The sequence below is a fragment of the Schistocerca americana genome, chromosome 8, assembly GCF_021461395.2.
Source record: "Schistocerca americana isolate TAMUIC-IGC-003095 chromosome 8, iqSchAmer2.1, whole genome shotgun sequence".
In the NCBI taxonomy this organism is placed as follows: Eukaryota; Metazoa; Arthropoda; class Insecta; order Orthoptera; family Acrididae; genus Schistocerca; species Schistocerca americana.
In genome coordinates, this window is record NC_060126.1 from 291,145,174 (window position 1) to 291,158,650 (window position 13,477).

The 13,477-nt window shown below is 41.5% G+C and overlaps 1 protein-coding gene across 1 annotated transcript in view; it reads right to left on the bottom strand.

The window, feature by feature from the left end:
* Nucleotides 1-13,477, bottom strand: part of LOC124544678 (rabankyrin-5-like) — a 426,179-nt gene that overhangs the window by 360,530 nt on the left and 52,172 nt on the right. The window contains exon 3 of the mRNA XM_047123303.1: nt 5,709-5,806. Coding sequence (XP_046979259.1) covers nt 5,709-5,806 — 98 coding nt within the window. The remainder of the gene's footprint in view (nt 1-5,708; nt 5,807-13,477) is intronic.

A 13,477-nucleotide genomic window follows, 5' to 3' on the forward strand; every position in this document is an offset into this window, starting at 1 on the left:
TTCTCGGCATGAGTCTGCATGGTCGCCACTGCAATTGTTACAGTGGGGAGGAGGACGTGGACAAATGCCCTAGTGGGCATCCTTACAGGAAGTAACACATTTGGCCATGTTTCAACAGGACATTTGAGTATGTTTGTAATGTTGACACTGGTAACATCACTTCAGGTTTGGAATGTATGCCATGATGACTTCATAGCCTGCTTTCATCTTTGATGGAAGCACTACTGTATCAAATGCGAGAAAAAGAGTGCATATAGGCACTAAGCATGCATCAACATTTTTCATCACCCAATGGACTGCAGTGATGCCCTGATCACAGGGGTAAGTTTGGATTTCTCCCTTGGTCAGACCATCGAGTAGACTAGTGTAAATAACCCCATATGAAGAATTCAACATTTAATAGGCCTCGACATGAACAGGATAGCTGTGGAGACCGAAGCTGCGAGCAGTAGTCTCCAAAAGCAAATTGTCATTGCATAAATGAGAGTAGGGTTTCACAGAGCCGCCAATTCCATCAACACCTTTCTGAATTATGGATTAACCATAGCAAAGGACTGAACTACTTCACTATGTGATACCACGAGGAATCGAGGTACAGCTGGGAGAGTCTTGGAATCTTTAGCCTCATTCTGTTTACATGTGCAAAATGTAGAGTAACATGGTGATTGGCTCATTGCAAGTAAATCCCCCATGATCGCCAGCACTACTTCCAACTGGGGTGCTCTCTTGCCTTAGGTCACACCAGTCAAACACCTGACAGAGGGGCCAATTGACAATTTGGGAAGGTAGCAGTTTAGGCAATCAGCCCTCCTGGGCCTGGCCTGTACCAGAGGGTGTGAGCAAACCCTACCTGAAACTTCCTGGCAGATTAAAACTGTGTGCCAGACCGCGACTCAAACTCGGGACCTTTGCCTTTCGCGGCCAAGTGGTCTACCATTCCGGAAACATCCCCCATGCTGTGGCTAAGTCATGTCAAAGCAATATCCTTTCTTTCAGGAGTGCTACCGTATTTACTCGAATCTAAGATGCACCTGAAAAATGAGACTCGAAATCAAGGAAAAAAATTTTTCCCGAATCTAAGCCGTTCCTGAAATTTGAGACTCGAAATTCAAGGTGAGAGAAAAGTTTTAGACCGCCCCTCCAAATCGAAAAACAGTTGGTCCATTGTAACGTGAAACACAATTGAGGTCGAATGGATGAAGATACAGCTACAGTAGTTTGGTTCGAGTCATAAGCTGAACAGTTAAGCTTTACCAGGTAGCCACTGCTATGTGTCAGGCGCTCCGTCCGTTTTTATACGGGCATCCTTCCTTTTTCACGTGCTTCGTCTGGTTTGAATCGATTGCTTATTTTGCTTTGATCTGATAAGTGTCGTTCTCTTTGTTATAGGTGTTTATGTCACTCTAAGCTGAAAATGCATTATTGTACTGTGTCATGCACTGTTTGTCTCATTCTCATAATGAGTGTTTACGCCTTGTCGCCGCTTGCGGCATTCCTTGCTTTTGTGTGCACTACCGCCACTTACAATTAAAAAAAAAAAGAGAGAGGAATTGTATCATTAGTGAAACAATGGCAAGAGACTGCTATTTGTTGTTACTTACACTGCTGAGTTCTTTGATAATGAACAACAAGAACCAAATAATAAACTGCGTATGATAGAAGATGTTCTGAACGAGAGTTTAGCGAAAATTTTTCTCCGTTTGAAAATCTTTACAGACGACTCTTTAGTACATTACATTCTACACAGAAATTAGGGTCATCTTAGATTTAAAAATCTAGTCAGTTGCCGTGCTTAGTTTCTGACTGTATCATTATTCAGCATAAGACTAATACGAATATAAACATGACATGATATGTATATTCTTCCACATTTGCTGTTCTAGTTTCGTAGTTTATTAGGCAGACAGGATTTAAATGAAATAGAAGCAAACACAAAAGAATACATGGCATAATGTTTACATTCTTCTACCTTTTAATTTATTTACTGACGCAGAGGTTTTGGCGCCAGTATTTATCTTTGTGCCTGCAAAGCATACCTGTGTAGCGCGACATATACAGGGTTATTACAAATGATTGAAGCGATTTCACAGCTCTATAATAACTTTATTATTTGAGATATTTTCACAATGCTTTGCACACACATGCAAAAACTCAAAAAGTTTCTTTAGGCATTCACAAATGTTCGACATGTGCCCCTTTAGTGATTCGGCAGACATCAAGCCGATAATCAAGTTCCTCCCACACTCGGCGCAGCTGTCCCCATCAATGAGTTCGAAAGCATCGTTGATGCGAGCTCGCAGTTCTGGCACATTTCTCGGTAGAGGAGGTTTAAACACTGAATCTTTCACATAACCTCACAGAAAGAAATCGCATGGGCTTAAGTCGGGAGAGTGTGGAGGCCATGACATGCATTGCTGATCATGATCTCCACCACGACCGATCCATCGGTTTTCCAATCTCCTGTTTAAGAAACGCCGAACATTATGATGGAAGTGCAGTGGAGCACCATCCTGTTGAAAGATGAAGTCGGCACTGTCGGTCTCCAGTTATGGCATGAGCCAATTTTCCAGCATGTCCAGATACACGCGTTCAACCGTTTCTTTGCTCACTGCAGGCCGACCCTTTGATTTCCCCTTACAGAGGCATCCAGAAGCTTTAAACTGCGCTACCATCGCCGAATGGAGTTAGCAGTTGGTGGATCTTTGTTGAACTTCGTCCTGAAGTGTCGTTGCACTGTTATGACTGACTGATTTGAGTGCATTTCAAGCACGACATACGCTTTCTCGGCTCCTGTCGCCATTTTGTCTCACTGTGCTCTCGAGCGCTCTGGCGGCAGAAACCTGAAGTGCGGCTTCAGCCGAACAAAACTTTATGAGTTTTTCTACGTACCTGTAGTGTTTCGTGACCATATGTCAATGAATGGAGCTACAGTGAATTTACGAAATCGCTTCAATCATTTGTAATAGCCCTGTATTTGACGGCAGAAGTTGTGGCGACACCTACCAATATTTTTCATAACTTCCGCTTACTTTGCACTCGATTCTAAGCTGCAGGCGGTTTTTTCGATTACAAAAACCGGAAAAAGTGCGGCTTAGATTCGAGTAAATATGGTGGTTCTGCAAGGTTCACAGGAGAGCTTCTGTAAAGTTGGGAAGGTAGGAGACGAGGTACTGGCAGAAGTAAAGCTGTGAGAATGGGGTGTGAGTCGTGCTTGGGTAGCTCAGCTGGTAGAGTACTTGCCCGTGAAAGGCAAAGGTCCTCAGTTCGAGTCTCAGTCCAGCACACAGTTTTAATCTGCCAGCAAGTTTTGTATCAGTGCACAGTCCACTGCAGAGTGAAAATCTCATTCTCAAACCCTACCTGTTGACTCGGGGCTGGGAATTACAAGTTATCCAGTCACCTGTTATGCTCTAGACCCATGGGCCGGCCTTCAGGAGCACATAGGGAGGAAGAAGAAACAAAAAGTAATCTCATAGTGCAGAGGCTGTTCTGATGCCAGGCTACTGAAAATTCAGAACATATTCTCAAAAATATCCCAGACATGTTACCCAAGGGAGTGGAAAAAAAAATAGCAGGAGGGCAGGCATGCAGCATGAAAGGGAAAAGATGCTGCAAAGGCTGGAGCCTCATTGTAGCCAAGCACTAACTCACCAAAAAGTGGTGAGCCTCTGGGGGTTAATAAATCTATTGAGTGTATACATAAAAAGAAAAACAGACATGACATTGTTTAGCTACACAGTTCGTGACTAGTCTCTGATATCTATCACAGCCATCCAGTATCTGCAAGCACCTGTATCTGTTCTGCCACACACTTAATTGTGAACTGCAGCTTAATAATGTAGATGAAGATGAGAGTGGAATGATCAGATAAATCCTGTTGTGTAGGAAGGCTGATGCCACACACATTTACTTGGACAATTGTTAGAAAGTGCAAACAGGGCACCACTTAGAAAACCAACATAAACCACTTCTTTAATTCTGTGGCTTTATGTATCGCTTTGGAAGTGATTTGTAGTCCTATGTCTATCCTTATTAGGAACAACAAAATTGTATTATAGTTGAATATATAGGGGAGTGCAACTATTGTGTGATTTTGTAATGTATTTTGCACGTGGAGAGTCATCTTGGCGACATGTGTCTTCAGTGTGGGACAGCGATCACAGTTGCTTTGTGATATGAAGTACTTGAAGAGGTATTTTTGGATACACTATGCATCCTTGCCCCATGGTGGAGTAACATACTGGCTCCAAAGCATGAGCCACTGTGAACAAGCGTGAAACCAAGTGGAGAAAATGAATGAGGACTGAAAAAGGTATACATTCCCCTGTGAAATTAACTTTCCCTTGGATATTCTGAGTTATAGAGCTATTGTAATGTTCCTGTGGAAAGAAATGTTTATCATAAAATGATAATGTAGTTTATGAATAAATGGCACACGAATCTCTGAAGCGTTGTATTTATTTACACAATTTATACTGGGCTCAATTTTTAGTTTCCAGAATTTACTGCATAATCTGGAGATGAAGCCCAAGTTTTCAGTATCCACCATCAAAAATAAAGAGGAACTAAATATTATTCAATAATTATAGCTCAAGAGAAAATCTAACTTTGCCCTTTAAACAGTTGGGCATGTCAGCATGTTTACTTCCTCATAAAACTAGCTGTTGACAATCACCCACAATTCGAAAATAAAAGGAGAAATTAGTTACACTCTACCCTCACTTATCTTTGGCCACTCACCTAAGAAGAATTTCATGCATGATAAAATGTGCTTTAAACACAAACTGAAACCACGAGTATGAATAAAAAATGAATGAAGCTTAAGATTAATGTAAAAGAGAATCATGTAAATGGTCAGCATGTTGCCATATTTTCCCCTGAGAAAGTGTGACAACTGCACAACTAGATTGTTTCACACCATAGCAAGATACTGGAATTATGATTTAAGGGACATGCAACTAACACTTTGTCACTATTTAGTACAGTCAGCATTAGAGTCAGACAGAAAATAGATATTACAAAACCTTACACTCAAAATTCTAAGAACTTGCATAGCAATGTAAGTAAAGAATGGTATTACTTCCTTTAACTCTTATCTTTCTTAATTACCAAAGAGGAAAATAATAGAAAAAAATGAGACATGTCAAGAGAGATGCTGACACTCATTCATCTCACACATTCCCCACGTTCAGAAGAGAGAAGGTGGGGAAAATGTTTTTAGTACACCATCTACCCCAATGTGGCTTGCTGGCTTCCAGTGTACAAATGCAGATTCTGTGTAACTCTTACTACTTAAGAAACCTGCATGGGTTGTAGGATAACTTTATCATTTGCTGGGTGGATTAGAATCAACACATTCGTATGTCCAGACTAAGATATAGATAAGATTCTGGTTTTTAATCTCAGCCTTTGGTGCACAACCTAATGAACAAAAAGTGTCAGCCAAACTTTACTAGAGCCACATATTTTTTTCTGTCAACAAAACTGAAAGTGTCCTCTTGAATTATATGTAATAGCAGAATAAGCATTAAGTAATTGCAATGTAGCCATAAAAAAACATTTTTTAATATTAACTCAAAAAGAATAAATTTACTGCTTTCTCAGAGCAAGTATAATTACTCTTTTCTTTGCTGAAAGGCAAGGTTCCAGAAGAGATTTCTTTTTAGTGCAGGGAATTTTGAAAGTAATATATGAAGTACTCAGTTTACCTAAGCTGTCAGACAACGAACCCCAGTGTTCACTTCGAGCTTCTAGTACAAGACGGTGAGCAGGTACTAATCTTCCACTCAGTTTCACCTTTATATCACTGAAAAATAAAAACAATTTAAAATTTTATTCCAACTGTTAATAGCAAAAAATAAAAACAATTTAAAATCACAATTAAAAACACTGAAAATAAGGTGATTTAAAATGGCACTAAAATGAAAAATTCTGACTCTGCAGAGAGATAATAGCGACATATGGAGAACACTGAAGGGTCACTAAGACCAACCCCCAGATGAAGTGTAGTTCAACAGACAGGTAGCCAGTTGAATGGACTGCAGATAGCTGAAAGATGTTCTTGGAACAACTCCAAGAAATTAGAAGAAACTGAGAAAATAACCTAATGAAAGGTGCATGTAAGACTTTAAAAAGACTTCCAGGCTAAACTTTAATGCCTGTAACTACAGGTTGGGTTGTTTTGGGGGAGGAGACCAGACAGTGAGGTTATCGGTCTCATCGGATTAGGGAAGGATGGGGAAGGAAGTCGGCCATGCCCTTTTCAAAGGAACCATCCTGGTATTTGCGTGAAGTAATTTAGGGAAATCACAGAAAACCTAAATCAGGATGGCCGGACGTGGGACTGAACCATCGTCCTCCCGAATGAGAGTCCAGAGTGCTAACCACTGAGCCACCTCGCTTGGTCTCTGTAACTAAAAATGTTAACGCACAGACAAGTTTATAAGAGGCCTTTATCCAGCTGAGGGTGTCAAATGGCTAACAACAGTATTTCAGGAATGACACACAACCATTAACAAGAAAATTAGAGGTATCCACTTGATGCTTATCTAATGCTCTGATGACAGGGGCAGTACATAGTGGCTTGGACTCCACATGACATCAAAACCTTCAAAGAGCCAACTTGATCCACAACAGCTCAATCACCGACCAGTACTCACAGAGAAAAGCCAGAGCTGGGCTCAAATGCATGTACAGCTTGCTTGATGGCACACTAGGGATTGAGAATAGATAGCCCTGCAGGCCACAGAAGTTTTTAAGAGTGTTTCAGAACATTGTCTGTGTTCATGCCTGTGTGTATTGTACACACCTTTGACAACACTTCAGCACGATGAATCCAGGCCATATATTCTCATACTTTGGTCATCCAACTGTAGTGTCCTTACACATGCTCTATTCTCTATGGCCCACGACATGCAGATGGAAGAGGTATACAAGTGGGGCGATTGCTTCTGTACACCACAGAAATGAGCAGTCTGGGTAGTACGGCCAATCTGCCGCTTTTTTCTAGTACTGAATCAGTGAATAATCAATTGCACTATAGCTCATTTTCCACTATCATCTATCACCCACAGTCAACTATGACTTGTCATCAACATGACTTATCATGAATTAGCAAACATTATTGTTTTAGATGATGGTATGCGAAATGCCCTGTTCTTGCTTGACCTCTGAGATGACACACCTCTTGCTTCAATTACTCATCATTACCTTACATCCATCAAATGTACTAATATTGTGCATCTTGTCCTTCCCACATTAGACAGTTGCCCAAAAAGTCAGTATGTGATTTGATGACATCCCTATCACAGGACGCAATGAATTATTACTCAGTTTCCTGTGATGACAGAAGCAGTTACTCTGTAACAGCAGTTACCTATAACTGAATTGATCATGAGATGTTACTAAGAGTAGTACACCTATGATGGTAGTGCAGGTATTGCCATAGAAAAACCCTTCATAATATCTAGAGTGGTTATTACAGATTGCAAAGGTGAAATAACCTAGGTGCAGGAAGCATTAAATGTGTGATAAACATTCTAACTGGATTATTTTACAGACACACTGCCTCCAGGGTTGCTGTGGACAGTTTGATTACACTTCAGGGGAAGCTTACAACATGTTGCATGTATATCTCCGGAACCTGCTCTGGTAATAGGGAGAGAAAGTTAAACTTACCAGCTGACATTGAGATGGATTTATGTAATACTGCACTAAATATGTTCGCTGAAAATTACTTTGAGAAAATGTAGGCTGACTAATGACGGTAACATCTTGAAACAGACCCAAACTTTTTCAGTCAGGTAACACTGAACAGCTGAAGAGGGAACCAGTGACAAAGATGCTATATCATCAGTGACAACAAGAGTTACAACATATGTTGGATGTGGTATGTACATACACTACAAGTCAAAAGTTTTTGATCACCCATGATAAAAAACTTCATACTTTATTTCAATGTACAAACACATTGTACTAACTAAATGGACCAACAAAATACCTTATCTCTCTATCAGCAAGTACAACAAAATATGGCTTAGATTGTAGTCTCTTCAAAGTATCCACCTATGAACAGCTGCATAAACTCTTGGCATTCTGGAGAAACAATTTTGTAGTATTTTCGCAGAGACTGGAGTCCAACACATCTGGAAATTATTCCACAAATCTTCTGCATTAGACTTTCTCAGTTTTCTGAATTCCCAGTCAAGTTCATAACATAAGAGGTCTATACGATTCAAGTCAGGTGACTGACTTTGTCAAATCATATTCGTCAGTTCGCCACATTTCTATTTCGTATTGTCATACCATCTGCACAATTCAAAAGCATATTTCGGATCATTTTCCTACTGCAGAATGAACCCATGACCAGTAAGTGTTGCCAGATGGAACTACACTTGGTCAGTATACTGTAATATCCTTACTTCTTTAATATTCCATTAATTATCACTAGATCACCAGCAAAACATCCCTATATCAAGACCGACCCTCCGCCATGCTTCACAGTCGACATCACACACTGACTCTTCATATGTTCTCCACGAAGTCTATGAACAAATATTTGACGATGGCTTTTAAATACTTCAAACAGATTTGTCCATGAATAACACCTTGGGCCATTGCTGTTCACTCTAGTTTTTGTGTTGCGTACCCATTGCAATCTTTTCACCTTATTGTTTATGTGATACATGTTTTTGACCACTATGCACTCGTTTAAAACAAAACAGAATTGTAATGCTGAGACAGAGTTTACAGCTGCTCACATACTATTTACTTCCTTGCAAATTTTAGATGCAGTACAAATCCTCTGATGTTTACTCTGTACATAAATGAACTTATCTTTCCTGTATGATGTTACTCAGGGTCTTCCAGGTCATGAAACACTTTCATTGGCATCAGTTTGCATGCCAACCAGTTTACATGCCAACTTTTTTTTGCTATTGTCCTAGTAGAATAGCCTCCCTCATGCAGAGCTACAATTACGGCATGTTTTTCAGTTCCAGTCTCCTGCTTTCGTTGCACGAGGAGGTAATATGGTATGAACTTGAGCAGGTATACACACACACACACACACACACACACACACACACACACACAAACACAAACACACACACAAACACAAACACAAACACAAACACACACACACACACACACACACACACACACACACACACACACACACACTGCTAGATGCACACAATATACTGGAAATGAATGCAAACTGATGCAAGTATACAGCTGAAGGAATGAGGCCTGTTATGGATACTCATCAATGCCCTTCTATGTGAACAACTAGTCAAATGCACAACAGGGGCACTTAGTTTTTACATGTTTATACTTTTTTTATTGTCTTTTAGTGTCACAACAGGGACACGATGGAATAGTCAAATCATGATCCCTGTTTTAACCACAAATCCATAGTTGTGATAGGTGATCGAAAACTTTTGACCTGTACTGTATTTCTGCTTAGGAAGTGACTAGTGTCACAGCAACAGCCATCACGAAGTCTGGGGGCAGGAAAATGCACAATGAAATGACTTTCTGTACAGATCCATTATATGCCTTCTACACATGTGTGGCATATGCATACCGCTACACTGATGCAATATTGTACTGCGACTTGTGTAACAGGTTGTGTAAGGTGGAGTGGGGAGAGGGGGATGGAGATGGAGAGGTGAAGATAGAGGAAAGGGTGGCTGAGGTTGGGAAGTGAAATGCGGTAAGAGAATGGGATAAGAATGAGCCATGAGTGAGCTTGTCCTGCTGCAGGAATATGATGCAGTGGAAGATTGGATTATTGGATTGATGGGATTAAAGAGATCAAACTATGAGGTCAACAGTCCCTCCAACCCTTGCATGCCAAGCCAAGAAGAGTCCTCAGCAAGGAAGGACACAGAAAATAAATCTGGGTGAACCAGATTGTAACCGAGAATCAATAAAACCAACAGACAAAAGGAAACAGAAGTGAGAGAGGGGTACAAGGACGAATGTGAGTTGCTCCACCCAGAAAGTAGCTTGAGGCCCCTGGGATATGTTATGCAATTGGAGCTGCAACCTCTGCATCTGATTGCTGTTCCCTCTACCTCCATTACCACAAGAAAATCAGCAATGTGGACAAGACAATATTTCAGAAAGAGAACAATGATGAGATAGTAAACTGATGACAGATGGAAAAGAATAAGAAGCAGAAGGATGGGATGGGCAGGACTCAGGTTGGACCACCAAGGGCAAGTGACATAGCACATCAATTCCTCAAGCAGGTGATGAGGCCAATGTGCCCCACTTCACAGAGAGTAGTAAAAACCATCTTCACAGGTAAATTGTAAAACTAAGTCAACTGGTTTGGCATTGCCTACTAGCACCAGAGGTAATGTGTGAGCAAATTTAAGGTTTCATCCCTAAGGCGACCAAATTGGGGTAGTCCAGTAGAATGTGGATCATCATCAGATGAGCACCACACTGACATTGCGGTGGATCCCCACGTTGTATTATGTGGCAATGGGTCCCCATGTGCGACCAATGTGAAGCTGACAGCACAGCAGATTTCCTGTGAGAAGCATGAATGGAAGACTGTCACAGTGTTGTGATCCCCTCTATTGCTCGCAGTTCGTTCACAGAAACAAGGACACATCAATACTTGTTATAAGCCTTCAACAACTGATCAACAACTGATTGTGTAGAAATGACTAAAGGTCCTGCTCATGTACCCCCATTTCCAAAGTCAGCATCCTAGTAGCCAACTGGTCAGCATGTACATTCCCTGGGATCCCAATGTGATCTGGGATCAGACAAAAATGACTGACTTCATGGAGGTCAGAAACACGATCTTGGATAGCCACTACCAATGGGTGTCAAGCATACCACAAGTCAATAGCCTGAAGACTACTCAGGGAATCACTGTTGATTAAGAATGTCTCAGTATATGAAAGAATCTGACTGAGGGCTCAGGTGATGGCCACCAATTTCCAGCGAATATGCTGAATTTATTTGGCAGGGAGTACAATTCACTGCACTTGGCATGTGAATGGGTAAAACCAGTTCATCTGTCAACTATGGAGTCATTAGTGTACACTACTTCCAAACCCAGCAATTCAAGGACAGCCAGGAATAGTCAGCAAAAAACCATGGAGTCAACAGAGTCTTTTGGTCCAAAGGATACTAGAGACAGATCCAGAGTGCATGCAATTGCTTCCTGATAAGAAGTGACAGTGAGGCAAATTCAAGTTCAGAGTAGAGACACTGTATATGAACTGTGGTTGTGACTCCAGTCCTGGGCTGCAGTAGTGGGAAGTGGATCTCCCTACTAGAAAAAAACATTAGGTTAGTTTGCATGCTCAGTGAAGCAAAGAATTTGTATTGCATAGTTAAGCAGCAGTTGTTGGCTGATCTGTAGCAGAGGTCCCCAGCCTCTGTGAGTAGGCTGTTCACATGGCTAGTCCAAAACTTAATTCACAAGGCAAACCCAAAAAAGGTTTATCAGCTCCAGTATCCGCAATACTGAAGGTGATACCAAGCCTTATGTGAGACTCATATTAAAGACAGAACAGGGCCAGAGCTTTGTAATGCCACAATAGTGTAGAGTGGTCTACAGCCAAGCTGGTGTTACTGAGGCAGTGAAGAGTAATTACAGTGTGACCAGAACATTTGCTTAAGTTGGCGAAGATGGGGGAGCCATGTCAACCAGACACTGAAGGCAAATCCGACATAGCGATAACACTCCACCACATTGAGCAACTGAAAAACAAATCACCATGCTCAGAAAGAATCCCAATGTGGTTTTACAAAGAGTACTCTACTGCATTGGCCCCTTACCTACTTACATTTATCATGAATCTCTCATCCCCTGCAAAGCCCCAAATGAATGGAAAAAACCGCAGGTGACTCCTGTATATAAGAAGGGTACAAGAACAGATCCACAAAAGTAAAGACCAATATCCTAAACACTAGTTTGCTGCAGCATCATTGAACATATTCTCAGTTTGAATAAGATAAATTTTCTTGAGACCAAAAAGCTGATGTGTGCAAATCAGTTTGGGTTTAGAAATCATCGCTTGTATGAAAATCAGCTTAACCTTTTGCTCACATGATATGCTGTGAACTATGGATTAATTTGCTTGGTTGGTTGGTTGATTGTGAGAATGGACCAAACAGGGAGGTCATCTGTCCCATGATATAAGGTGGCAGAAACCAAGGGAGGAACTACACAAACAGCACAGCCCAGTCAAGAGAAGGGGAAATGGGCAAACAAAGAGGTAAAAAGAATATTGCAACAACAGGAAGAGTAAAGAACAGGAAGGGGAGGGTGAAAGAGACAACATCGAGAGCAGGGGCAATCCAGAGATGCTATGCGCACTGGAGCACCAGCACTGCCACCAATCCCTATCAAACTTCGAACCACACCATGATCATGATCGAACAGGGCAAGACATAAGGAAAAAAGGCACAAAAAAAGGGGAAATAAAACAGAATGAAAGACCAGACAAAATGTAGGCAAAAGAGGGGGAGAATTTGGCCGGTGTGGAGGCAAAGCCAAGGTATCCGTAACCAATACTGTCTGGGGAACTCCATTTCCAAAGAAAAATCCAGGTACTTAAACCTGGAAGAACAAACCATTTTCACGAAGAATTTCAAGAACAGATTTAACAATGTGAGGGTCATCTGCTAACATCCAGGATATGAAAGGTGGGAAGGCGTATTTAATACAAAGGCCAAATGGTGGTGGCAGTCCAGCAAAATACGGATTACTATGAGAGGGCCGTTCAAGTACGAAGGAGGGCGACTTATTGCAGAGTAAAAAACCGGGTGTCAACATAGTATGGTGGATATGAAGATGGCAGAGGATGATAGGTTTCCACCAGAAGAAGTGGAGGGAAGAAAACCACATACATGATTGGAGTCTCTTTGAATGCATGAAGTTTATTAGACAGGACAGTAGCGCCCCCCCCCCCCTCCTCCCTGCCGCTGCCCAAGAATTGGTTCTTGAGTGAGCAGAAAGGGATTTGATGTAAAGCCACAAATTCGATCCAACAGGGATCATGGAGAAAGGGGAGTAGATGGCCATCCGACACAGACAATCGGCTAGTTCCTTACCCAGGACACCCACATGGCCGGGAACTCAAAGGAAATTAACAATACAAGCAGCAGCGCCAAGATCGATGAGTAGGTCGTCAATGGTAGAGACCATGGGATGGCAGGAAAAACACCAAGCTATAGCCTGAAGGCTACTCATTGAGTCTGTACATAACAAAACTTGAGTGAAGTAGGACCATTTAATAAAGCAGAGGGCCTGATAGATGACCATCAGTTTTATGGTAAATACCCCCACATGTAACAGGCAAGAGATGGTGTCCAGTGCCAATCAAAACACGATGGCATATACCACAAGACCGGCAGATTTAGAGCCACTGTCGTAAAAACCAGTTTCATCCTGTAACTTCCATAAGAGCAGGCAGAACAAATAATGGAACGGAATACCATTGGA